General features: G+C 40.4%; 1 protein-coding gene across 1 annotated transcript in view; it reads left to right on the plus strand.

The window, feature by feature from the left end:
- Positions 1 to 1,073: 1,073 nt before the first annotated feature.
- MRC1 (mannose receptor C-type 1) overlaps positions 1,074 to 26,733 on the plus strand; it is a 108,175-nt gene continuing 82,515 nt past the window's right edge. The window contains exons 1-4 of the mRNA XM_032425886.1: positions 1,074 to 1,256; positions 13,692 to 14,093; positions 17,726 to 17,899; positions 21,981 to 22,145. Coding sequence (XP_032281777.1) covers positions 1,196 to 1,256; positions 13,692 to 14,093; positions 17,726 to 17,899; positions 21,981 to 22,145 — 802 coding nt within the window. The 5' untranslated portion in view covers positions 1,074 to 1,195. The remainder of the gene's footprint in view (positions 1,257 to 13,691; positions 14,094 to 17,725; positions 17,900 to 21,980; positions 22,146 to 26,733) is intronic.

A 26,733-nucleotide genomic window follows, 5' to 3' on the forward strand; every position in this document is an offset into this window, starting at 1 on the left:
GTATCAAGATATTCTTAATCCATGTTTTACTTCTGAAAAATAAAAGTAGATGTTTAGGGGTTCATATTGTGTTTAATGAACACTTTTGTTTTTATTTTTATTTATTTTTAAAATTATCATTATTTTTTAAGTAGGTTCCACACCCAGCATGGAGCCCAATGCAGGGCTTGAACTCACAACCCTGAGATCAAGACCTGAGCTGAGATCTAGAGTCAGACGCTTAACCAACTGAGCCATCCAGGTGCTCCAATTTTTGTTTTTAAAGAAAGAATTACACCCATCATGTAATGAATATACATCCTTGTGACAAAATGAGCAGATTTTCTCCTCTAAGAGGACCTTTCTGAAGTTGAAGAAAACCAGTATTGTTGAGGCTGGGCATCAAGGATCTTTTGTCACTGTTTTCTATGTTTTTCTGGAGAACTTTCTAGAGAAAGCCTTCTACAACTTTCTGCTTCCCAGCCGTGAGGAGATTCCCTTTTAGGTTTAGCCTCTTACTTTTCTTCTGGCTAAACGAACAAAGCTCTGTGAGAACTGTGTCTTTTGAATCCAAGAAAAAAAAGGCACTCCAAGCACTGAATATAGATAATGAAGGGAATCAGTTACAGCCCTTAAGAAAAGGTTTCCAGCATGAAACTGTCCTTTTCAGTGCCTGCCATTTCTGTCACTCTAGGTTGGGGTTGTCTGCTGAGGGACCATGGGTTCAGCTGCTTCCCAGAGGGAACCCGAGCTTTCCAGCCCAGGTAATGGCCTCCTGCTTGCTCTTCACACAGCCCCTTCTGAACCAGCCCTGAGGCAAACAGCTGTTTCACTTCTCCCCTTCTCTGCAGGCCAGCCTGTCTCTGCGTTTCTCACCATCACCCTTTCGCCACCCCCCCTTCCTCACCCCTCTCCCACATGTGTCCCTTTCTTCCCTTCCTCTGTGTCTGCTCTTCTCAGAAGTTAGCTTACAAAGCAAAGTTGTAACTTTGAATTCCTGTTTTTCCAACTACCCTCATGTGACAGGATATCTCCTTATTGGAGGTTTTCCCTAATTTCAGAAGCCCTTTAAAAGTGAGAGCTTCCTCCACACCTCTTTTCAGCAGGGCAGCTCTGAGAACAGAGTAGCGGAAGGGGTGATTGGGTGCCTGCATTGTTTTGGTTCCTTCTTACCCCCTCCTCTCCATCAGTGCAAGCGAAGGATAAACTCTGGGACATGAGGCTGTCCCTGCTCCTGGTTTTCCTCTCTCTCATTCCGGTCGCTGTACAGCTGTTGGGTAAGTTGACTGAAGCGGAAGCTTTCTGACTTGGGGCCTGGGGGCGATGGCACACCTTCCCTTTTGGGTCAAGGTTAATGGATTCCTTTCAATACCTGTGGTGAGGAGGAAAGCAAAAGTCCCCTGCACCACCGGCTCTGCGGGGAAACCGGTTGCCTCCTCCTGGAAGCCAGGGACCAGGAGTAGGGAGGCTGCTTCTCAGGCCAGAGGAGCCACCTGGCCCCCAGCCCCACAGAACCCCCGTCTCCTCCTGACTTCTCTCATGTCCCATTGTTCCTTCCCTGCTCTGTTCTTAGAAGCATTTCCTCTGTAGTTTGTGTGTTCTGGTTTTCAATTCACAATATTCCTGTCTAACCACCAAGAAATATCTTCTGAAAGTTTTTGGCCAAAAGGAGGGAGGCACTGTTGTCTTTCTTCACGGTGGGTCTAAGGATCGGATCATAAATGATCCTCCAAAGATGGATTCCATGAGATTTTCACAATGCGTCTTTTTCTGTGAACAAACTTTTTAATCATCCGTAGTTTTTTACAGCTACAAAGTTCATCCTTATCAGTATTCTAAGTTGTTCAAACTGACTTACGCTTGTTTTCTTCCTCTTCCCCTCCCCGCCCCTCCCCGAGACTGATGATTACTCAGGAGGAACAGATTCACAGCTTTTCAATTCTCAAAGACGTTGTTGAGTCTCTCTTTTCTAGTTCTCTAGACTCAACCTATTTAACTTCAGAAAGAAAGTACCTTAGAATTTTCATTCCCTTTTTTTTTTTTTTTTTTGAAACGAGATCGAAGGGATCTCAACTTTGAACTTTTCGTTCCTGATCCCCCTTCTTTTCTCCCAAATCAGCACAGGTCATCTGTGTGCAGTCTGTGCAAACGGCACTCCATACTCTCCATGTAATGGTGGGGGCAGGACTGGGAGCACAACAATAACACAGAAACGGCCACCACCAGGAGACTTCCAGAGAGGGTGCAGACCACAGAAAACATTAAATCATAATGAGCATTAAGTAGCAGTGATTATATGGGGCACCTGGGTGGCTCAGTCAGTTAAGCATCCAGCTCTTGATTTCAGCTCAGGTCTTGATCATGGGGTGGTGGGTTCAAACCCCATGCTGGACTCCATGCTGGGTGTGGAGCCTACTTAAAAAAAAAGAAAAAAGAAGTAGCGGTGATTATAAAAGCACAAGTGAAAGTCCCCTGCCCCTGCCAGGAACTTACTCTGTGTTGTAGTTTCCCTGTTCCTAAAATGGGGAGCATAATGTTACCTGCACCATGTTTTTGCAAGATTCAGTGAGTTACAAAATGGAAAATGTTGGGCGCCTGGGTGGCTCAGTTGGTTAAGCGACTGCCTTCGGCTCAGGTCATGATCCTGGAGTCCCTGGATCGAGTCCCGCATCGGGCTCCCTGCTCGGCAGGGAGTCTGCTTCTCCCTCTGACCCTCCCCCTCTCATGTGCTTGCTCTCTCTCATTCTCTCTCTCTCAAATAAATAAATAAAAAATCTTTAAAAAAAAAAAAAAAAAAAAAAAAAAAGGAAAATGTTTAGAACATAGTGTGGCCCATAGGAATTGCTTCCTAAGTGCTAGCTATTAAAAGTAGTGACTTCTTGTACCCACAGTAGTAACAAATTATCCAATAAAAGCAGTATATTAAGCATTTAAAGGAAAGATTTCCCATTAAAGGAGAGATTAAGCATTTAAAGGAGAGATTTCCCAAGAAAGCATGCTGAGGTTCTTGGAGTCTGAAAAGGTATTTTGCCTTATTCCTGATTACAAAGCCTATCTCTCAGTGAGTAAGGGGTGCTGAAGGAGGAGATGCTTAATCCAAATGGGAGAAGACCACAGGCTGATGTTAGACATTAACACAGTGTTCATCTTGGAAGTCTGTCTTGTGGCCCCAAAGGTTAAAATTAAAACCAATGAAAATCTAAGAGTTGTACTGTCTCAAATAGAATAGTCTGCTTAGGAGTAAGTTCCCTGTCACTGGAGGTCTTCAAACAGAATCTGGATGAACAGTTCAAGGGCTCTGTGTGGGACCTGGATTCTAGCCCAGGCAGTCCAATAGAAACATCATTGGTTACATTATGTAGCCACACTAAAAAAAAGTAAAAAGAAACAGATGACACTGATTTTATGAATATATTTTATTTAACCCAATATATCCAAAATACCTCTAGTGAAGATTAATCAGTATAAAATGTATTGGGATATTTTTACATTTATTTTTTAAAAGTTAAATTTTCAAAATCCAGTGTGTATTTTGTACTTAGAACACATTTCAATTCAGACTGGCCTCATTTCAAGTGTACAATAGACCCTTAGGGCTAATGGCTACCATATTGGGCAGCATAGATACTAATTTTCTTCAAACTGACTCTTAATGTTCTGGGGCAAGAAATGTTTCTCAATTTGTTTAGGAAAGTTTCCCTCCTTGAGACAGCAGGATGCCTTACTCTGATGAATGTCTTCCTCTTCATGGGCATAAATATGGGGGAAGCAGGGAGGTGCTGAAGATCTGTTTACTCAAGGAATAAAAAACAAACAAAAACATGGGTGAGGGAGCCCCTTCCGGAATTTTTTTCCTTGAGAGCCTATAATTCTGATTTTACCTCTTTCTTGGTACTTTGTTACTTTGTAACTTAGTACTAAGTACTAAGTAACTGGTACTTAGTAACAAAGCAGTAGAACAAAGGGTATATGAATTCCCTTACCCCCTGTACCCCCTGCCCTGGCTCCCGACCCATGAAGAAAACCCACAGAAAGGTCTCCCTACTTTCTGTGGTTTATTTTTTTTTTCAACCGAGAACTCTTTCTCCCACCTCCCCGAGCGCATATCACATCATCAGCACTGTGAGCATCCATGTCATACCTCGAGGGGCCAGGAGGCCAAGCTTAAAGGGGAGGGAAGTTCTCACCCTTTTCTTGCCCTGCTATCTGTTAGCAAGAAGAATTCGATTTCAAACTACCAATGTGATGTCACTGGAGGCAGAGTTGGAAAAGATGCCAACAATAGGACCTCACTAGCCAGTGAATGTAAAACAAATACAGTGAATTTGATCTCTGGCACAGTCTCATGCTGCATCCAACCTCCATGTTTTATAGGTAAGAACACTGAAGTCCTGACAGGTTAAGTGATCTTTCCAGAGTCTCACAACTAGTTAATGGCACAACACATTTAGCACTCAGGACTCCTGACTCCCAATAGAGTATTCTTTCTGTTAAACAGAAGCAATTCTTTTTTTTTTTTTTTTTTTTTTTTTGCTGAATGAGTGATTGGTTAATACCAATCTAGAATTTCTTCAAGAAACAATTCCCCACTGCCATTCCCGTCATCATTTTAATTTTCATAAAATTTTCCTTATGATATTTCTAATTTTCTTTATTTCTAGTCTCTTCATTTCTTCCTTTACATATGACTTCTTTTAGATGCCGGATTTAAGACATACTTTTTAAAGTTATTGAGCAAAACCAAGTTCTTGTCATCTTTCTTTTTTTCCATTGTTCTTATATTTGTCTATTTTTTGTGTTATTGTTCCAAACTTCATCTGACTTTTCTGAAATTGAGAAATGGAGATCTGTGTATGTAGGATATTGCAGTTAAAGATAAGATGACAATTGCTTTGTTACATGACAATTCAGTGCCTTGTGAGGGTGCTGAACCTAATTTCTCAGTAGGAGGAGTCATCATTGGTTAAATGTGAACTTTACAGAGTCAAATGTGCTCAACCTCAGTTAAAGACAAAGACCCTTGTCTTCAAAAGGGAGCTAGAGAGCACAGGCATCCTTCAACACTCAGATCTGGCCGGTGGGACTGGGACACGAGCAGCCAAGGGAGAACTAAGAGGTCACCGAGGCCACAAGAGGAGTGTAACAAAAGAAAGTAGCTTCTGAGGTAGCATATTTCCATGGCAGAAAGGGAGTCAAACTGATGTCAAAATGAGACCACTAATGTCCTCTTGCCTCTTGGCTACCATCAAGCATTGTTGGATGGAAACATCATGTGGTTAGTTTGGTCCATAGAGGAGACTAGTGGAAATCAGTCAGAACAAAAGTGAGGGTAAAGCAGGTAAGAAAGCAAGTACCCTTTCAAAAAGAATTGAAACTGACCTCGAAAGGAGAAAGTATTCGAAGACAAATTTGTCCACTTAAAAACCAAGCTAAAGTCACAGAGCCCATTCAGATCCTTAGTCCCATTCATTAATCATCTTCAGATCCTTAACAATAGCCCCATGAGGTAAGATGGGTAGATGTTACCATCCACATTTTACTGCATGAGAAAACAGGCTCAGAAGTCAGCTAGCCAATAAGGACCAGAGCTGATTCTTGACTATTGTCTTCTGGCTCTGAGGCTAAGAGTTTGCCAGCTGGAGTGTGTTGACAAGGAAAGACATAAAATGTGTTCAAAACAACAGTACGTCAAAGAAGGACTTAGTCCCTCTATTTGTGTCAACTGTTTAGACTTTTCACTCGGGGAGGAGAAGGAGGGCATTACTCCTGGAATGTTTACTATATGCAAAATGATATGCTGGGTGTTTTATATAAATTATCTCATTTAGAAGTTCATAGCAACTCTATCATGGAGCATTATTATCCCTATTTTACAGATGAGGAAATCGAGGCAGGAATGATTAATTTAACTGAGCAACACAACCAGCGAATGGTGGAACCAGAATTTGATCACAAATTTGCTGACCCCAAAGAATATACCTTTCTCCACCACATTAACTGGTCTCTAGAGTTTGGAATCTCTGGAGTCTCCACCATCTCTGTTCTTCTGTTCCTGTCTCTGAGCTGCAACAGCTCTATTTTCTCTAGTCTCATCCTCTTCTCAACCATTCCATGCTGTCTTCAAGACTGATTTTCCCAAATTAATGATAATACTTAACATGTAGATAGCAGTTTCTATGTGTCAGGAACTGTTCTCAGTGCCTTATTTAGATGATCTCATTGAATCCTCACAACAACCAGCAGGTCCTATTATTTTCCCCTCATTTTTCAGATGGAAAAAAGGAAGCACAGAGTGGTTTAGAAACTTGACCAAAGTCACACAGCCAGTGTGATTATGTCATGATCAGATGGACACGATACATAAAGATTAATTAGGTAGTTAGCATGACTGTGAGGGGAAGAAGGAAGAGTGGTGGAGGTCAACTTCTTACCTACAGATTTTGTTTGTTTGTCCTAGAATTGGGGGAGTGGCTGGCATTCTGAGGTTGAAGATCTAGGAGAGAAAGGAAGGGAGAACAAGTGGAGAGGTAGAAGGGGGTAGAATCCAGGACCCAGGTAAAGAGATCAGCAGACTCAGTAGGGAGACCTACTGAGATGGGAGTGAACAAACCCAGGAAGGGTGTTGCTGTTCATATCTTTAGGAAGGGAGACAGGAAGTTGGAGAAATTCCTTACTCCTGCCCTCTCCTTTCTCCTGAGGTCATAACCCCTATTGGATTCACCCTTGGACCTCCCCAAACAGCCAAATGCAGTGACTTAAATTATTAGGTTCTCTGAATATTTGGTGAATAAATGAAGGATCAATGTGAAAACTAAAATAACTCTCAATTTTTCCTTTATTCTTCTGTTCGACATTGCCAAACCTAACACTGTGATCCTTAGTCTGCCCTCCACCCCCGCCCCCAGCACTTGGCATAGTTTTTTGCAGGTACTTGGTGCATGATAAATATCTGCTTTTCACTTAACTTTAGTTCTTGGAGGACACCTATGTAGGTTTTACATTCATTTACTGAGGCTTTAGGGACAGAATTCTTGGTTTGGGTTGTTTAAGACACTATCTCTGACAGTGATTGGAGTGAAGTAGTTCACGTGGGAAACAGTCCCAGGAAACACTGGCAGAGGAGTGTGAAGGTGAGACTGGGAAGGGGAGGAGCCAGTGACCACTGTGGACACCTGGAGTTCAGCCCTGCTGGGGTGCTCTGGGTGACAATGTAGACTATGTGCCTCAGAGTCATCCCACTCAACATGGCAAGGATTGGGGGTGTTTATTCATCAATTGCTATCAGTCAGTGGTGAAGGGCTACTCCAGGGGGGCCTCCATTCTCTGACCTTTCTTGTCTTCGCGGCATGTAGGCACAGGGTCCTCTGATGCGCCCCAGGCCCAGAGATACTGTGCTGACATTGAGGAGTGGGACTCATAGGCACTGAACTGGCAAAAGGCAAGAAGAAATAAGTAGAGTTCTGGCAGCATCTGCTACAAAATATCCACTTATTTTCCTCATATCCAGCTTCTCTGTCTTGCAAAAGATTGTTTTTCATGTTAGTAGATCAGCATTTGATTTATCGATAGTGGGGAAAGTCTACAAATGTATAAGGAAATAGAGCACATAATAGTTCTATCTCTAGGTAGTCGAATTTAATAACCTCATTTTCTTTGCTAGTCAATTTAGAAATTTAATTATTTGCTCAATGTTATGGAAAAACTTTAAACTGTTAAAATATGCTTAAACGAGTATTCACCCTCATGGGGTGCCTGGGTGGCTCAGTTAGCTAGGCATCTGACTCTTGATCTCAGCTCCAATCTTGATCTCGGGGTCGTGGGTTTGGGCCCTGAGTTGGGCTCCTTGCTGGGTGTGGAACGTATTTAAAAAAAAAGAATATTCAAACTTATGTTATTGGATATCTAATCTTCAGTTATTTTGACTTGAGATATTGAATTGAAACTTACTGCTTCTTTCCTGAGTGTATTTTGACCTTTGAGGTTTCTGCCTTTGAATTAACTACAGGTGGTAGGAGCTCAGTGGGGCACAGAAGTTGTCTCTGGTTTGTCCTTGCAATATCACCTACACAGCACCTGCACATATTTCTTGAAAAATTAATACGAGATGAGGAAGATAGAGATAAGATGGAAGAAGGGTCTCCTCAATTCTATAAATAAATTTCTGATGTGTAAGTATTTAAAAAGCAGAAAGAAAAACACACATTCAATCTCATAATTGAGATGGCAGAGAAATGAATAGAGCAATTTCATTGTCCTCATTTGTTAGCTTTGTACGGTTTCTATTGTAATAACATAATTAGTATAGACAGAGAACAGAATGTTTATACATAGAAAACGTTGGTGTGGTTCATAGTGGCAAAAATACCACAAGTTGCCTTTCGGTCAAGGCCTTGAATCCGTTTCAGAGGAAGAAATCAGAGACAACTGCACAGAGACCATGATAAAAGGAAAACTCCGTGTTGATTAGTGGGGGAGAGGAATAGTGGATGACTGGAATCATAAAGTGATAATGTTACATTTCCTTATATTGTCTAGCAAAGACAATATCAAACTTGCACTGCTCCCTAATGTCAAAGATAAATAAAGGAAACCAGAATAGATAAGGTTGAATTGAAATAGAAACTTTTCATTTCCAAGTACTCCTTTATAAATATTTATAAATTGTTCTTTGCTAAAAATAAACTTTTAAGGGAAGAGGCAACATTAAATACACCCATCATCATTCATCTGTTATTAAATAAAATAATGCATCTGGGTTATTCGTCAAGATGCTTCAGATTAAATTAATGTTCTTTCATTCATTCAACTAATATTTGTGGACAGACTATTTTGCTCCAAAAAGAGAGGATACAGTCCTGAACCAGAAAGATTAAGTCTTTCTACTTGTGGGATTTACATTCCAGTAGAAGGACATGGACAAAACATAACTAAATGATTTTTTAAAAAGAATATATTTTAAGATGGTTATGAATATTATATAGAAAATAAAAGAGCAAAATTTGGATAGTCTGCTCACTAAGGAGTTGACACTTGAGCTGGGACCTTAAAGAGCATTCCAAGAAGAGAGAATTTGAAATATGAAGTTTCTCAAGTGGAAATGAAGTGTTTGAGGAACAGAAAGGCCTTGTGGCTGGAAGGTGGTGGGTGAGAGCAGGGACAGGATCATGTCCCCCCCAGGGAGCTAGGATGTGGAGGTTGATGTTTTTCTCTTGTGTACAGTAGCACACTCTTGAAGGATTTAAATTGTTGGGAAAATATAGTTGGGGCACCTGGGTGGCTCAGTTGGTTAAGCGTCTGCCTTCAGCTCAGGTCATGATCCCAGGGTCCTGGGATCAAGCCCCGCATCGGGCTCCCTGCTCTGCAGGAAGACTGCTTCTCCCTCTCCCACTCCCCCTGCTTGTGTTTCCTCTCTTGCTGTGTCTCTCTCTGTCAAATAAGTAAATAAAATCTTTAAAAAAAGAAAATACAGTTAAAAACAAAATCTCCTCCCAACTTAGAAAACCTCTCACAAAGGTAGAAGAATAAGAAAACATGTTATGGTTGAATAAGCATTCAGCCAGAATGGGATGCACATCACAGGTAATCCGCTAAAGAGCCTGCAAAAACAGAGAGAAATCTGACTCTTTTATATAGTTAAGTGGAAACAACCCATTACATTAGGGAGGTACTGCAATTTGGAGTCAGGTAGCAAATTAGACCCATCTCACCCAGGAAACTGGGAGATCAAGTGTTATCTTCTTTTTTTTTAATATTTTATTTATTTATTTATTCATTTGAGAGAGCAAGAATGAGAGAGAGAGAGCACATGAGAGCGGGGAGGGTCAGAGGGAGAAGCAGACTTCCTGCTGAGCAGGGAGCCCGATGCGGGACTCGATCCCAGGACTCCAGGATCATGACCTGAGCCGAAGGCAGTCGCTTAACCAACTGAGCCACCCAGGCGCCCCGATCAAGTGTTATCTTCTTTGCATTTCAAAGAGAGGAAGACTGGAGTAAGACTATGGTGGCTTGGTCTAGGGTGAAAAGAAAGAAAAGAATGGATTAGAGTGTATATATATTTGTCAGGGTTCTCCAGAGAAACAGAACCAAAAGGGTATGTGAGTGTGTTTATATGTGTGTGTATCCCTCTATCTATCTATCTATCTATCTATCTATCTATCTATCCATCCATCTACCATCTATCCATGTATCAATCATCTTCTGTCTATCGTTTGAGAGATATTGAAGGAATTGGCTCATGCAGTTGTGAAGGCTGGTGAGTCCAAAATCTACAGGGGTAAACTGGCAGGCTGGAAACTCAAGAAGGAGTTGATACTGCATTTCAATTCCGAAGGCAATCTGGAGGTAGGGATTTTTCCTCTTTAGGGACCTCTGTCTGTTATCTCTAAAGGCCTTCAACTGACTGGATAAGGCCCACCCACAGTACTGAGGATAATCTACTTTACTCAAAGTCTACTGATTCAAATGTTAATCTTATCAAACAAACGAATGAACAAACAAACCTTCACAGCAACATCCAGACTGGTGTTTTTGTTTGTTTGTTTGTTTGTTTTAAAGATTTTATTTATTTATTCATGAGAGACAGAGAGAGAGAGAGAGGCAGAGGGAGAAGCAGGCTCCCCGCAGAGCGGGGAGCCCGATGCGGGACTCAATCCCAGGACTCTGGGATCATGACTTGAGCCGAAGGCAGACGCTTAACCATCTGAGCCACCCAGGTGCCCCAGACTGGTGTTTGACCAAATATCTGGGTACTGTGTCCTAGCCAAGCTGACACATAAAATTGTCACAGTATATTTCTGGGTAGAGCCAGGAGATTCTGCTTTTGTTCTAGAAAGTGAAGGAAAGCTGGGTATCCAGGATGTCCTAGGTTTTTGGCTTAGGGATATGAGTGGATGATGGTGCCATTAATGAAAAACAGAAGATTGGATGTTTGCTCATTAAATGCCATGATATTTAGAGAAAAATTAAGATGGAACTGCAGATGAAAATAAAGTACATGAAATAAAAGTCAAATAAGGATAAAAAATCTCTGAAGGAAGAACACTATTTGTGCATGAAAACTCTCAAGCACCTTACCTTAAATGGCTGGTGACCAATGGGTTATATGACTAAATTTGGGTGATGAATAAATGTCGGCTGTTCAATAATGCTGAAGTATGAGGTGGAAGATATTTCTGTTGATGAGATGTTACTGAGCAAAACTATCTGAAAAGTGGAAGATAAGTCTAGATAGGAAAACAATAGGCAGAATAGCAAGGAAATTAAATGTAAAGGGTAGTATAGTTGAGTTTACAGATCTATATGACAAAATTTTCAGACTTCATTACCGTTTTAGATTAGAAGAGCCTAGATTTACATTTGTGTGTGGTAAATGATCACAGTAATTGTTTTTTTTTTTAACTTTTTGTTTTCCTATCTACTGTGTTTTATTATGAACAAAACAGCATATTTGTAATATTTTAATTTTATTGCCAATGCAGAAAGTTACTCATCTTGTCACACTATGGCATGAGCAACAACAAGATGAGATCAAGCCGGGGAAGGAGTTCAGCTAAATGGGAGGAGCTCCGGCCGGGCATTGAACGCTGAGTTGACAGATGTCAACTCCAGAGAAGCCAACAGAAGCAGGTGTTCTGAATTGAGACTCTATTGAGTCCCAATTCCAAGAAATCAAACCAACAGAAATGAGAAACCCAGCCAAGGAAGTCCGGCTAAGATTCAAAGTAGCACCAAATTAGGAACCCAGACAGGAGGTCTCTAACAAGTGTGGGACAAGAGCAGATGCAGGAGCAGGGCAGGGGAAAATAATCTTTCAAGGCAAAGATCCATCGTAAGCCCTAAATTGATGGCCCAAGAACTGATCTCAGAATGCAATGGTGCTAACCTGACAGGGGTGTTGAGGACAGTAAATAGAATATGGTTTGTGAAAATGTTTAGTAAACGGTGAAGGACTCTGCCAGTAGTACTTTTATTACTTTGTTATATTTCACTGGGATGATTTGATTAAAAATAACGAGCTAATTTAGTCAGACCCTCGAATACCTGCAGTACTACCAGCTCATTTTGAAAGAACACTTACGTAGAAGGAATTTAGTAGATCTTCCGAGGTAATGTTTGATATTTGTGTCGTAAAATGAAAAGTACGTTCATTTGTCTATTCTTAAAAAAAATAAACAAAAAGGAAAAACCTTTACATGAATTCAGTTTTAAGTGGAAAAATATGCTTTTCAGATGCTTTTTTTTTCTTTTTCTTCTTCTTCTTCTTCTTTTTTTTTTTTTTTGGCAACAGGAAGTTCAGTTTTGCCAGCTAGCCACTGTGTACCATAAGCCATCTATGCATATTTATTTAAATTACCAGCCCCAAATTATAAGAATAAAACAACACTTTATTTGTAGTTATTCTCATAAGTATTACCTCAAATGAAATAAAAACTTGTATTTATTTAACCTTTACTGCAAACTTGATAAATTATTACACTTATAAGTACATTTTTGTATCTTCTTGTTATACAAAAGCTAGCTTGAGTATGCCAATAAAATGAAAGTTAAAATTATTTTTTTAAGATTTTATTTATTTATTTGACAGGGAAAACACAGCGAGAGAGGGAACACGAGCAGGAGGAGTGGGAAAGGGAGAAGCAGGCTTCCCGCTGAGGAGGGAGCCCGATGTGGGGCTCGATCCCAGGACCCTGGGACCATGACCTGAGCCGAAGGCAGATGCTTAACGACTGAGCCACTCAGGCTCCCCGAAAGTTAAAATTATATAACAGATACTAACTTAGCTCTAGATGCTACATTACTAAGTTATCTATTGTTGCAAGGGAAAACAAAACAAAACAAAACAAAATAAAACACTTCTCTAGCAGGGCTATTTGGAAAGCATTTAGTTCAAAGATTTGCTGGACATAAGGGTAAAATTTCCTAAAATGAAATTATCTTTTAAGTTACAAAAAACCTTGCTAATGTTATAATTAGAATAATTACATATGAGCTTCCTCTATCTCAAAGAGAGTAGGGATGAATCAGACTTCAAAATTCTATTCCAGGGTACACATATATTTAATTCTACAGCTTATTGTATTCATGTATAAATTTTCTTTTTTTTTTAAGATTTTATTTATTTATTTGCCAGAAAGAGAGAGAGCAAGAGAGTGTGAGAGTGCAAGCAGGGGGAGCGGCAGAGGCAGAGGGAGAAGCTGACTCCCCGCTGAGCAAGGAGCCCCATGCAGGGCTCGATCCCAGCACCCTGGGCTCATGACCTGAGCTGAAGGCAGACATTTAACCTTCTGAGCCACCCAGGCATCCCTTATATCTAAATTTTCTTTTCTCAGATGGTTATTATTTCTTTCTCTGTTCTCTACCTTTTATGTTTGCTACACTACAATTTGTGTGCATTTAAGGCAGGCCTTTTTGTAATACTCCCCCTAATGAACTAGCATGTTGTGAGGATTTCCAGCCAGTTGCTGGGGCCCTGTGCTCTTCCAGGAGAGGTCTTTCCCCCCAGTCTCTCTCTCCAGCCTCAAGGACTGCCCCCTCCACCATCCCCAGCCCCTCACAGAGGGAGCTGAGCTGGCCCAGAGTCCCCTTCACACCTTCTCCTGGGATCATAAATTTTATGGAAATGGAAACATTGGGAATTTTGACCTAAAATATTCTTTGTCACATGTATCCACTTAAGCATCTTTTCTTGTTTCTTTCTTTTATTTTTTAAACAGACACTAAGCAATTTTTGATATATAATGAAGATCACAAGCGCTGCGTGGAAGCATTAAGTCCCAGTGCAGTCCAAACAGCAGTTTGCAACCAGGACAATGAGGCACAGAAATTCCGATGGGTGTCTGAATCCCGGATTATGAGTGTTGCTTTTAAATTATGTTTGGGGGTACCATCAAAAACGGATTGGGTTGCTGTCACTCTATATGCCTGTGACCCGAAGAGCGAATTTCAGAAATGGGAGTGCAAAAATGACACACTTTTGGGGATCAAGGGAGAAGATTTATTTTTTAACTATGGCAATAAACAAGAAAAGAATATTATGCTCTACAAGGGTTCTGGTTTATGGAGCAGATGGAAAATCTATGGAACCACAGATGATTTATGCTCTAGAGGTTATGAAGGTAAGAAGCATGGAATGTCTTGACTTTCTGTCCAATTTTTCTCATCTTCTTAGTTGGAACCTAATTCAAGAAAATAAGCATATTCTTGTTTAGTCTGTGCTAGAATTATTAATTGATTATGTTTGTGTTTTAAACTATTCTGTGTTCTATGAGAAAATGACAGTGAATAAGTATAGTAAAAAGTCTTGAATGATATTTTAGCTGTTTATAATTAATGGAATGACTGCTTTGTGTGTGTGTGTGTGTGTGCGCGTAACTTTTGCTAAAGTTTTTTTTTAAACTATGGATTACAATTTTTATTTTTATTTTTTTATTTTTTAAAAAGATTTTATTTATTTTTTGACACAGAGAGATAGCGAGAGCAGGAACACAAGCAGGGGGAGTGGGAGAGGGAGAAGCAGACTTCCCGCAGAGCAGGGAGCCTGATGCGGGGCTCTATCCCAGGACCCTGGGACCATGACCTGAGCCGAAGGCAGATGCTTAATGATGGAGCCACCCAGGCACCCCTATGGATTACAATTTTTAGAAATGAATTCAGAGTGCCTAAAATGAAATCTTGGCATTCCATGATCTTTTAAGTTTCTCAGTGTTTCTCTGTCACTTTATGGGTATTAAAAGACTATAATAATCAGGGAGCGCCTGGGTGGCTTAGTCGTTAAGCGTCTGCCTTCAGCTCGGATCATGATCCGAGGGTCCTGGAATCGAGCCCCGCATCGGGCTCCCTGCTCCGCGGGAAGCCTGCTTCTCCCTCTCCCACTCCCCCTGCTTGTGTTCCCTCTCTCGCTGTGTCTGTCAAATAAATAAATAAAATCTTTTAAAAAAAAAAGACTATAATAATCAGAAGATTAGAAAAGCTAAGAAATTGGCCTGTAAATTAACATGCAACATAGTCAGCTATTTTAGAAAGTGGTTGCACCTGTGGAGCAGAAAATAATTTTATATGAAGTTGGTTCCATAAGCTCTAGAAGGTTAAATAAAACCAGAGTATTTAGTTTTCTCTTATCTTGGCCAAATTTCATTCTCTGGTGGCTGCGCAGAGACAACACAAACAAAACAGAACTTGAAGGCTTTTACAAAGCCTCCTTGTGTCAGATGATGTTATAACCACATTCCAGGTTTGGACACTTAGTCATTTGGAAGTGTTATCGAGAACAACCTCAAGGTCAGATGAAGAGCCTGCCATTTGGGATAAGAGATTACCTGTTTCCAAAATTACTATGTTACTGAGGCTACAAAGATTGGTTGAACCTAGTTGTCATAGCTAATCAGAGCTTGGGAGTTTAGATCTTTGTGAGGCCATAATTTGTCAGCTTTCCATTTTCCTTCATTATGAAGAGGAGGAATAGTAGGCATTGAAGAGTGAGATGAAGAGTTCAGAAAGAGGCTATTTTGAGGCATTTATTGAACATAATGAAGGTTTAGAAGTTACAGGCGAGGCAGCCTAAGTAGAGTAACCTTTCAGGAGAAACTTGATGGAAAACTCTAGCAGGAAAAGAGTGAACCAAACTTGACTGAGTCAAATTCCACAGATGGGACAGTAGTCCTAATTGAGGGATTCAAAACAAGGAAGATTGGTGCTAAGACATTGGACTTCTTATTTTATTTAAAAATACATCACTGAAGTTACATAGACCCCATCCCTAATCCCCACCACCCTTTGTGTTTTCCTGCTTATTTGAGAAGAATATGCATAGGGTTTAGGATAGCGGTTCTCAAACTGTAATATGTTTAAGGATCACCAGGAAAGCTTGTTAAAAGTGAAGATACCAAAGTTCCCCTCCCACCTAGAAGCTAAATTAGGACATGGGGGAAGGGGGGAAAGTTCTAAGAATCTATTGAGTTATTTCTATGAGCACTTGGGTAGTTGGATGAAGTTGGTCCATTGACCACATTTTGCCTGCTCCCCAAGTCTCTCTCAGTACTTAAGATTTTCCTGCTCGAAGATCTAGCCCTTCAGAGTGATCTTGCAATCTACTCATTGGATTACACATTCAATCAGAAGACAATGTAGAGAGGGTCTATGTAGAGTCTGTCTCTCTAAAGAAAACTTGAGGAAGACAACTGGCCGGGGCCAGGGATTATTTTAGAATACTACTAGAATCAGAATTGTAGACTTAGAAGCATCTGAGTGTTGTCTGAGAGTTTGGACCACAGAGGAAGAACAATCGACTGCAGTTACATGACTTGTCAGTAAAGTCGCTGGAATGGAACTTGGTTCTTTTGGCCTCATCAGGGCTTTGTTAAATAAATCGGGTTACTCCTAAAAAGGCCATTTCTGACTGAGAACTATAAATCCAGCACTGAAAATTTCTTGGCTAATTTAATGAACAGTATAACTAGCCCTGAGGTGGTCTTAATAGGTTTTCTTCATATGAAGGAACAGAAACCCCAGTGATTAAGAGTGGCATAATTAAATCTAAATCCAGCATGTTCCTTATACAATATATAATTTGGGAAACTGGTTCTGTAACGTAGTGGGACAAAAGCTAGAATTGCATTTTGAAGTTCCTAACAACTAGCCAATCAATGAAAAAGTAATTTTGCAGTAAATGAAAATAAGCCTAGCTTGTCAGGAGGATTGGTAAGTACAGTGAGGAAAGAGAAAGGAAAGGGTAAGGAACTTAACGTGCATTATGATTTTAATATATGTTAGGTATTGTGCTATATGTTTTACAAACTTTATATTGTCTAAATTGGATTTTGAGATGTCTTTTAGGGACTTTTTAAAGTCACAGAATCTACAAAATTTAATTAAGGAAAGAGTATTTTTATCTAGGACAAATTCTGAATATTAGCTGGTGGTAAGAGGCAAAATACTTCCCTATAGAAGGTTATGGTTTCCCCAGGGGTGTCCCTACAGAGACAGAGACACTAAACATTGTGGAGAATGTGGTTAAGGGAGTGGTGTGGTTGTCAGTGGAGATATAAGCTTCTCTAATTCTTTGGCTTAAGCCAAACCATAGTCAACGATGATTTTTTATTTGTTTCAATTTTCTCTTCTAGGTAAACCCAGAGCTTCTCATTTTGCTCTGTCTGAATTCAGTTTTAAGAAAGACAAATATTGATTGTCAATGGTATCCACTGGCTTTGAGTGCTTCCTTTCCATGATGTGGATTAGAGGGTTATGTCCAAATTCTGACCCTTTCTCATTGTCATTGTGGAGGGACTCCAGTAGAGGCTGGCTTGACAGGAAGTGGTAGGAGGGGATTTCACTTTTGGCTACATGTTTGAGTCACACAGCTGTAATGCTATTTTTCATTCTAGAGATTCAATCATTCTGTAATTCCAAGCAAGAGGAAGACTTGCCTCTTCTCTGTTTCGGGGGAAATGCAGAAGTCAAGGCAGGTGTTAGTAGAGCGGACTACTTTTCCCTCACACGAGGAAAGAGGAAAATCTGTCCTAAAAGAGCAGAAATGAGGTGGCACTAGAGTTGTTCCTAACAGAGACTGCTGTGTGTACTCAGCAAAAGACGGGGGTAGAGAGAGAAAGGAAAGAGAAAAGAATTCCCCGTGTGGGGACCTCAAATGTGGTCAGAAGAGTCAGACTCCATTCTTTTGGCATCCTTCTTATTGGAAAGCCACCGACCAGAAGATTGACTGACATTCTAAGTGCGATCAATACGTCTCTTCTAGACATGTACACGCTGCTGGGCAATGCCAATGGGGCAACGTGCGCCTTTCCATTCAAGTTTGAAAACAAGTGGTATGCAGATTGTACAAGCGCTGGGCGATCAGATGGGTGGCTCTGGTGTGGGACCACAGCAGACTATGACGCGGACAAGCTATTTGGATACTGTCCCTTGAAATGTAAGTAGTGTGATCACCGAGAAGGGTTTGCTACATTTAGTACAGCACCGTGGCGATAATACCATGTGTTTATTGAGACCATTTCCCCCCTCAAAGTTATTTCCCATTTATTAACTTGTCACACGCCACCACAACCCTGTGCAGATGTCATTGTCCCCACTTTACAATGGAGAAGGTGATCCATATTGGCTGAAGACCAGACACAGATCTGACGCTCAGCCCTGGGCTGCATCACATGACCCCTTTATTTCCACCAACTGTTTCTTTCCTTCAACTTTTACTGCTAAGACTGTAGGGCAAATTATACCGCATATGATACAATATATACTGAATACCCCCCCCCCCCGGGGATTTACCTTTATTAAACCATAGATCCATAGATCAAAAATAAAACTTAAACAATGCCATAGACATGTGGTTTGATACAACAAAAGAGATGGGAGGGGCTCCTGACTTTTTGCCAAAGTAATGAAAAGGGTTCCTTTCTCTGAAAGGGATAGTAATGAATAGTAATGATAGTAAATTTAATTTAAGAATGGTATCATTTAATTTAACATAGCTCTGAATCAAATGGAAGTGGATTATTTTTATGCTTGAAGGGATTTTTAAAATGAAAACATATTATTGCAGTAATAACAAAATAAGTGGCTTTTCATGATACTGATGGGAAGCAGCCAGAACAGAAGAATTCTCCTGTGTTCTTTCCACACTCAAGAATCTGTAAAGAGGGACACCTGGGTGGCTCAGTCGGTTAAGCATCTGCCTTCGTTCGGCTCAGGTCATGATCCCAGGGTCCTGAGATCGAGCCGATGTTGGGCTCCCTGCTCAGCGGTGAGCCTGCTGCGCCCTCTGCCTCTCCCCCTGCTCATGCTCTTACTTGCTCATTCTCTCTCTCAAATAAATAAAATCTTAAAAAAAAAAAAAAAAGAATCTGTAGAGAAACAGTGTAGCAGGTTTGGGTGCGGTGGAGGGGCGGGTGGAGGAGGGCATCAGCCTTGGGAGGCAGGCTGGGACTGAAGAAGGAGGCAAGGGAGGGGTCCTTTCACTTTCCCTGTTACCCCACATTCTCAGTCTGTGGCCAGCTATGCCCTTCCCTTTCTACCCCCTAAATTTCTTGCTCCCTGACCTCTTGCTCTTCAGACTATGGATCACAGCAGCTCCCATTTTGTGCTATTACTCAGAACTCTTTCTCCTGCTGACCTGCAGAGGGGTGGGTGCTGGGGGAGAATCTGGGTGCAGATGAAGTCTGGGATGGTTGCAAGGCCACCTGAATTGCAATAGCGTTGCTTACAACTGAGTTTTGGGGACCACACATCCACACACAATCACATTATTCCAAGCATTATTGTGAAATAATTCACAAAAATATTTTAGTGTCTTGAGTTAAATCCCAAAGTCTAAGAATCATACTTATTTCTCTCTTTTGATTTATAATCCCACTTAAAATAAATTTGATTTTTCAGCTCCATATATTATTGTAATTCTGTTCTGTGTGCTGTTCCTATGTTCTGGGTGAATATCTACAAAAACAGGCTTCCCATTCATGGCGACATTGCTCTCCTGTTCTTGGGTGAAATAATTATATTTGCCTCTCTTATAACAACTCTTAAAGGTCTGATTCCTGTGAAAGGTTTATAGAGGTGTGACCACTATATTAGATGTCTTTTTGTCAGAATCGAGCTATTTTTTTCCCTTAAGATGAAGCAATACTTGTTTTCCAATGATTGAGGAGTGTCTTTCACCTTTACTTAGTAGGAATTGTATTTTCTAAATCTGTTATTATGGAGTTTCTTGGGGGTGTGGATTTCGTGGGTCTAACTATAGCATCTTGCACTTAAGTGGTATTGATGAAGGAGTTGTTGGATATATGTGTGATTTAATCAATCATTAAATGCAAGACAAATGGCTAGTCACTAATCACACAAAAAAAACCCCACAAAAAAAAATCTCACAACCTTGGGATCCTGAGTATTCTCTTAAATAACCTTTTAGTCTTATTACTTCTAATTTATGTCTTCAAAGCCTATATACTATATATAGTATATATATATGTATATAAATTTAAATATATATAGTTTAGCTATATATATACATAGTTAAATGTAAAAGTAAAATAACTATGGGGAATAAAAAGTTGTTTGATTTCAACGTGCATTAAAAATTTAAAGCACATTTTATACATTTCATGCCTTTCTTAAAGGGCTTTGTGATTTCCCAATCTACTTCATTTTCCTTGCTTTGTGTTCCTTTCAAAAGAACACTATTTTATATTAGCCTTAAACTAGCAGGCTTAATACAGGAAGATGAGGTACCAGTTATTGACCTAGTGACATTTTAATAATTTCACTCTTCATTGTCCTTTGCATTGTTTATTGTAATGTTTTCCTTCTGTTTAGACGTTGATTTTGAAGTATCATGAGAACAGGAAAAGGAAAAGACCCTTTCTCTCAATTCTCCATAGCTTGCAACTTTAGCTTTCCACATTAGTTATGCTGGTTTACTGCAGGAATTTGAACAATCCAGGGAGGTGTAGAGTCAGCAAGCCTATACATTCATTGAGAAATCGATTTTAATTTCTTGATCTAAAGTGCAAAATATACTTTCTTTAAATGAAGAGAAGAGTCAAATAGCATTTCCTTCTTTGGTCATGTATATCCCTCTCCTCCATTCCTGGGCAAAAAAATAAACCCCCCCCTTTTTTTGTGTGTGTCTGTGTCTCACATTTTCTACCATATTAGACCTCCAAATTTCTAAAAATATGTATTTAAAACATCTCCATCTTCAAATAGCCCTCAAATCAGTCTCATTTGAATGATCTCACTTAATGTGGAGAAGAATCCTTTTGGATATGGAACTAGTAAGATCTCAGATCACGATCATTTAAATTGAACATTACCAATTCAAATTTATTTTTATGTAAATATATAGCAATTTTATAATGAAAACATCTTAGAAATTTCTATGTTGTTGCCTGAATGGAATTTTGATTTATTTTTCTTCCTCTTTTATGTGCCATGGAACCACAAGTTTCATATCATAGTATGTGGTGTGTGATGAAAAAGGTCACATACAAAGATTCATGGCATAGGTTATATGCTTACGGGAAACTGGCCAACTTCTTGGCAAGTTGAACACTTACCAGAAAATTTGAGAAGTTACATGATTCCTTCTTTCCTTCACAAATAAGTGAAGAAATTATTGCTCCCTAGGATTTGTAGGTAGAATTTTATATTGTTAAAAAGAGAAAAGGGACATTTTTATAACACGAAGCACACAGAAATACTTGATTTGTTGACTCATTTCCCAAACATCTTATAGGGAACACACTATAAATAATATTTATCCGTTGATACTATTGGCCTTTCATAAGGTATAACTAAGTTTATAGAGTGTATTGGGAATCATAAAATAGCAAAGGCAAAAATAAGCTCAAAGAATTATTTTTTACTCTGAAGGAAGAAAAACTAACAATCAGCTTCTTCTATTGCCTAGGGCCACACAGATTTAATACATCCTAGAGGTGGGAAAATGAGGCTTAAGAACTAAGGACAAAGCAGTAGTGAGTGACGGTGCCTGGATGTAGGTCCAGGTTAGCCTGGTTGGTGGTAGAGTCCATGACTTTGCCTTCTAACGCCCATGCCTTTGGTCTAAAAAGACCCAACTAGAATGTGCAGGCAAAATATACGCTTATTGAGAGAAGATTTATACATTCTCTTTACCCTATATTTTTTTCTAGATTAAGGAATTTGGGCTGACATCCCTATTCTTAGTATTTGCATTTGCCTCACTTCCCAACTCAATTGATCCCAAACATCCCAACACAAAAGTAGGGAGACAATGCCTCTCTTTCCTTTCTTAGGCATGTGAAAAGAATGAGATGCCAGTCGATCTTTTGAAAACTCCCCCTCTTCATCAGAAAAGCGAAGAAAATCTCATAGGCACTTCAAAAATAAGTAAAAGAAAAGAAAGGAAAACAAATACGCTTCAGGCAGAAATGCTACTAGAATCGTTTAAGAAATATTTTTCCCTGAAAGTCTCTTTTATGCCTAATGCAGCCAATCGCATTTGACTTCTTTTATAGTCGAGGGCAGTGAAAGCTTATGGAATAAAGACCCGCTGACTGGCATTTCCTACCAGATAAACTCCAAATCTGCTTTAACTTGGCACCAGGCGAGGAGAAGCTGCCAGCAACAGAGTGCTGAACTCTTGAGTATCACGGAGATTCACGAGCAAACGTACCTGACAGGTAATGACGGGAAAAGAAAAGAAAGTTGTAAGTAAGATTGTGATGATTTTATTTCTGTTTAGTTTAGCTTAGAAGCAGATGGTACATGTGATTATAGACATCAGGATAGAGTCAGTCCTGAACAGATGTTACAAAGGGTGGGGGTGGGGTGGGAATGTGCCCCTGCAATGGCAAATAGGTTTTGTCTCAGGAGCCAGCTTTCTTCCATCAGTTGTAACAGTCTCCAGAAGGATTCTGAGACTTGATCTGGGCTCAGAGTAGAAAATGTCACAATCTGTAGGTGATGTTCTTGGACACGGCAAGGGGACCATGCCAGTCAGGTATTACAGGTCTAACCTGAAGCCAAAGTTTTTGCATCAGCATCACGGAAGTCAAAAAGGAGAAAAGGAAGTAAAAGCTCTTACCACGAGCAGGGGCGAGTCAAGAGCAGCTCAGAAACCACGTCCTTTTGGCTTCCTGTCTCTCAAACTCCCAGGCTGTACAGGATTTCAGGACTAACTGGTATTCTTTCCATGACGTGTTTGCTTTTTAAGCGTTTGTTCTCGTAGGCTTGTGAAGATGGAAAGAACGCATGTTTGCTTGAGATGAAAGTATTTGTTGTAGCTTCTGAGATCCACACTTGGGAAACAGAGAGATTAGGAGCAGAAATGAGCAGGGAGAAAAAGCATCCTCAGGCCCCTGTTCCAGAATTCCCTTCCTCCAGTTCACCCTGACGCTGCTACCAGATTAATAGAGCTCTGATCCTATGACTTACCATGTTCAAAAACCCTTAGTGGCTTATTTCCTATCAAATAATTAAGAAAACACCTTTGCCTGGCATTCAGAGGCTGTTGTCTGTTCCCTGAATGCTATTCCCCTTCATGCATTTTGCAGTCTTGACAGAAGAGTTTTGGGTTTCTCATCTTTATCTAATACTTTCTCCCATGCCATTCCTTGTACCTGGAATTCCTAAAATTTCATACAGCTGAAGTGCAATCTTAACCATTTCTATCTGCGTTTCTCTTATTTGTTTACTACTTTTATAATAGCTACATACATTTATGTCCCACTTCCCCTACAAGACTAGAAATGCATTCATTTGTTATTTTTTGTTCATTCATTCATTCATTCATTCATTCAACATGGTGGCTGGTATATGTGTGTGAGGTATTATGCTAGGTCCTAGGGACACAATGGTGACCAAAGCCAGTCCTGTCCTGTCTACAAGGAGCTTAAAGTCCAGTGGGGAAAACAGACATAAACAAGAAAACAAACAGATAAATTTTAGTAAGTGCCATGAACAAAGCAAATGGAAGGCTGTGTGGAGAATGGATTATAGGGGCAAATAGCTGAAAATCGGGAATGTCTTACGAGTATTTATGCTCCCCAACCCCCAAAGAGATTCACATGGAACCTTCCAAGGAAGAGAGTCTCAACGAATGTTTGCTGACTGACAAATGATGGTGGAGCCCAATGAAAAGAATTATTTAGAAATTCAGCCTCATGTGTGGACAGGTGGTCAGTTTATGGCAAGAAGACAGTGCCGTGGTTCTTCAATGTGAAGGTGCTTATTAATCACTGGGGAGCTTTGTTAAAATGAAGATGCGTGGGCACAAACTCGAGAGATGCTGGATCAGTAGAGGTGACATGGGGCCCAGGAAGCTGCATATTGTCCACCTTCCAGGTGCTTCTGGGGCAAGTGGTTGAGGGAGCACCATGTTAGCACCTGCTGCTCAGCGCTGCCTACACATTCCAACCGACTAGACCCCAGGCAGCAGAGTGCAGGAGTAAAGGGAGTCAAGCCTGGAGCCACACTGCCTGGGTCTCAGCTCTCTGATGCTGGGAAGCGTCTGAGCCTCAGTGACTTCATCTGTTAAAGGGGAGAGTGTGTGAACCAATACGATGGCTGGAGCGTGTCCCCACCTTGGCCTCTTTTTCTCTTTTTGGGTGATACTCTTTATTAACCAGACCATGTTTCTCCTGTAAGTTATTATTATTTTTAATTGAATTTGCAGATGTTTATTGCAATGTCTTTTTGGAGAAAAGAAGTAACACACATTTATTCAGCACAACCTTGTGAAATGCATTTTTCTATTCTTCCCCCCTCCCTGAGGACCAAAGCACGAACTGCTCCACTGTAATGAAATCTTTCTTGCAATAGTTGGGTGCCAAGTTTAACATTTATTAATGGTCTCCTTTCAGTAGAGGCAGCAGTTGACCATTTTCTTTCCATTATTGTTACCGAGACTGACAGGAGAAAAGCAATCTGACCTCACTGTGTATTCATAAACTCAGAGAAGGAATTATGCCTCAAGTCTGCTCAATTATTCTGTTTTGTGTTGGTCTGGGGGGGCCTTCCTAGGATTGGGGCATAGTATCAGAGTGATTAATATTTATAACCATGTCTAAAAATAAGGACAGAAAGCACGGAAAGAGACAAAACTAAATTCATGTAGATGACCAAGGAAGAGAAAAGATGACTTAGGACAACCCGGGTCTTTTCTGTGCGTGCTGACATGGGTGAGAGAAAACTCTGTCAAAGTTGAGGTGGTTTCTAAGTCAGTGAGAGGAAGACGAATATCATAGGATTTCACTCATATGTGGAATCTGAGAAACAAAACGAACGAGCAAAAGGCAAAGGAGAAAAAAAGAGAGAGAGAGACAAGCCAAGAAACAGACTTTAACTACAGAGAGCAGTGTTGCTGGTCACCAGAGGGGAGGAGGGTGGGGGGTTGGGGGAAATAGGTGATGGGGGTTAAGGAGGGCATTTGTGGCGATGAGCAGAGGGCGATATATGGAATTAAAATAAAAACTTAAAAAAAAGTTGAAATGGTTTCAGTTGGCTTTTTTTTTTTTTTAAGGGAATCTGTTTATGGGTTGTATTCTCTTGACTCTTCCAAGTTTTACTTGTTTTCTGACTTTCTGGAAGCCACAGGACAGAACACAGGTTACTTTTTACCTGCCTTCGGCAGCTGCCTGGAGGAAAGGGGTGAGGCGGGTGGAACAGCGGCTCCAGCTCCGGCTGCAGAAAATGCTTTCCTAATCAGCCAGTGCTATTACTGCAGTAGTCCCTCAGGAGCATAGACAAGCACTAAGAGATTCCGCGGCCCGGTTCCCCTCAGATACGTCTTTGAGTCTTATCTAAGCCTCCGGAATTTTAGTCAGCAAATTTTAACTGAAATCTGGACAAGAATGATTTCACTAATGAGATTTGTAGTATTTCCTGCTTGTCTTTAAGTCAAAAATATCATGCTTTAGGGGGGAAAAAAAAAGCCTAAAGGGGGAATTCATAAAGTGAAACAGAACTTTGGTTTTTGGAAGGAAGATATTCATGACTTTCAGGATTTATTGGGATGTAGTGGGGAAGAATCTAGAAAATAATGGTGTGAGTGAAGGATTGTGATCTATACTCCCTTTGGGGAAATATGCCACTAAAATAAAAAATACATACCCATAAATAGTTATCCTTTTAAAATAAGATTTATTCTATGTGAGTATTGTGAGCAGTGTAAATATTTTTTTAGCGAAATTAGTCAATCAGCGAAAGACATTTATTATATGATCTCACTGATATGAGGAATTCTTAATCTCAGGAAACAAACAGGGTTGCTGGAGTGGTGGGGGCTGGGAGGGATGGGGTGGCTGGGTGACAGACATTGGGGAGGGTATGTGCTATGGTGAGTGCTGTGAATTGTGTAAGACTGTTGAATCACAGATCTGTACCTCTGAAACAAATAATACATTAAATGTTAAAAAAAAAAAAAAAGAAGAAGATAGTAGGAAGGGAAAAATGAAGGGGGGGAAATCAGAGGGGGAGACGAACCATGAGAGACTATGGACTCTGAGAAACAAACTGAGGGTTCTAGAGGGGAGGGTGGTGGGGGAATGGGTTAGCCTGGTGATGGGTATTAAGGAGGGCACATATTGAATGGAGCACCGGGTGATATACGCAAACAATGAATCATGGAACACTACATCAAAAAAAATTAATTAACTAAAAAAAAAAGGTGTAAACTGTTTTTATGACCCGAATCCATTTAGCTGTCATTTGTTGATCAGCTGCTGTGTGCCAGACACTGGGCTTTGTTTCTAAAGCTCACACCAACCTCCTAAATGAATACTATTGTCTCCGCTTTATAGATGAAATAACAGGGAGAACCTAGAAACTTGCCTCATGCCTCCTGTTCAGAAAATAGTTGGATTGGAACTGAGCACTGTCTTTCTATTTCATTCTGCCTGGGTCCCAACCACTCACTGGTGGTCCCCAAAGCACTAAAGAGAATCCTTAATTTAGGTGTCAGCTGCTCCTTGTTCTGGTGAACTTAGTCTTAAACCTGCAATCTGATTCCCCCTTGTCTGCAGGGCTTAGCGTCTGCCCAGCAGCAACTTCTTACATCATTCACGATGATTGCATCGTCCTCACTTTTGTTTCTACCCCAAAATGTTGGGAAGCTATTTAATCCTCAATTCCTGAATCAGAGTTATAACTACATATGTGCAGGATTAGGATTTACAGAACTGAAATAAGATGTAAGAAGTGAAAGTTGGCTTGCTACCTTGATTGTTTTTGGTGTTGGCTGGGAAATGAATTGGACCACAATGCAGAAGA

Source organism: Phoca vitulina, unplaced genomic scaffold (assembly GCF_004348235.1).
Source record: "Phoca vitulina isolate PV1807 unplaced genomic scaffold, GSC_HSeal_1.0 scaffold33, whole genome shotgun sequence".
NCBI lineage: Eukaryota > Metazoa > Chordata > Mammalia > Carnivora > Phocidae > Phoca > Phoca vitulina.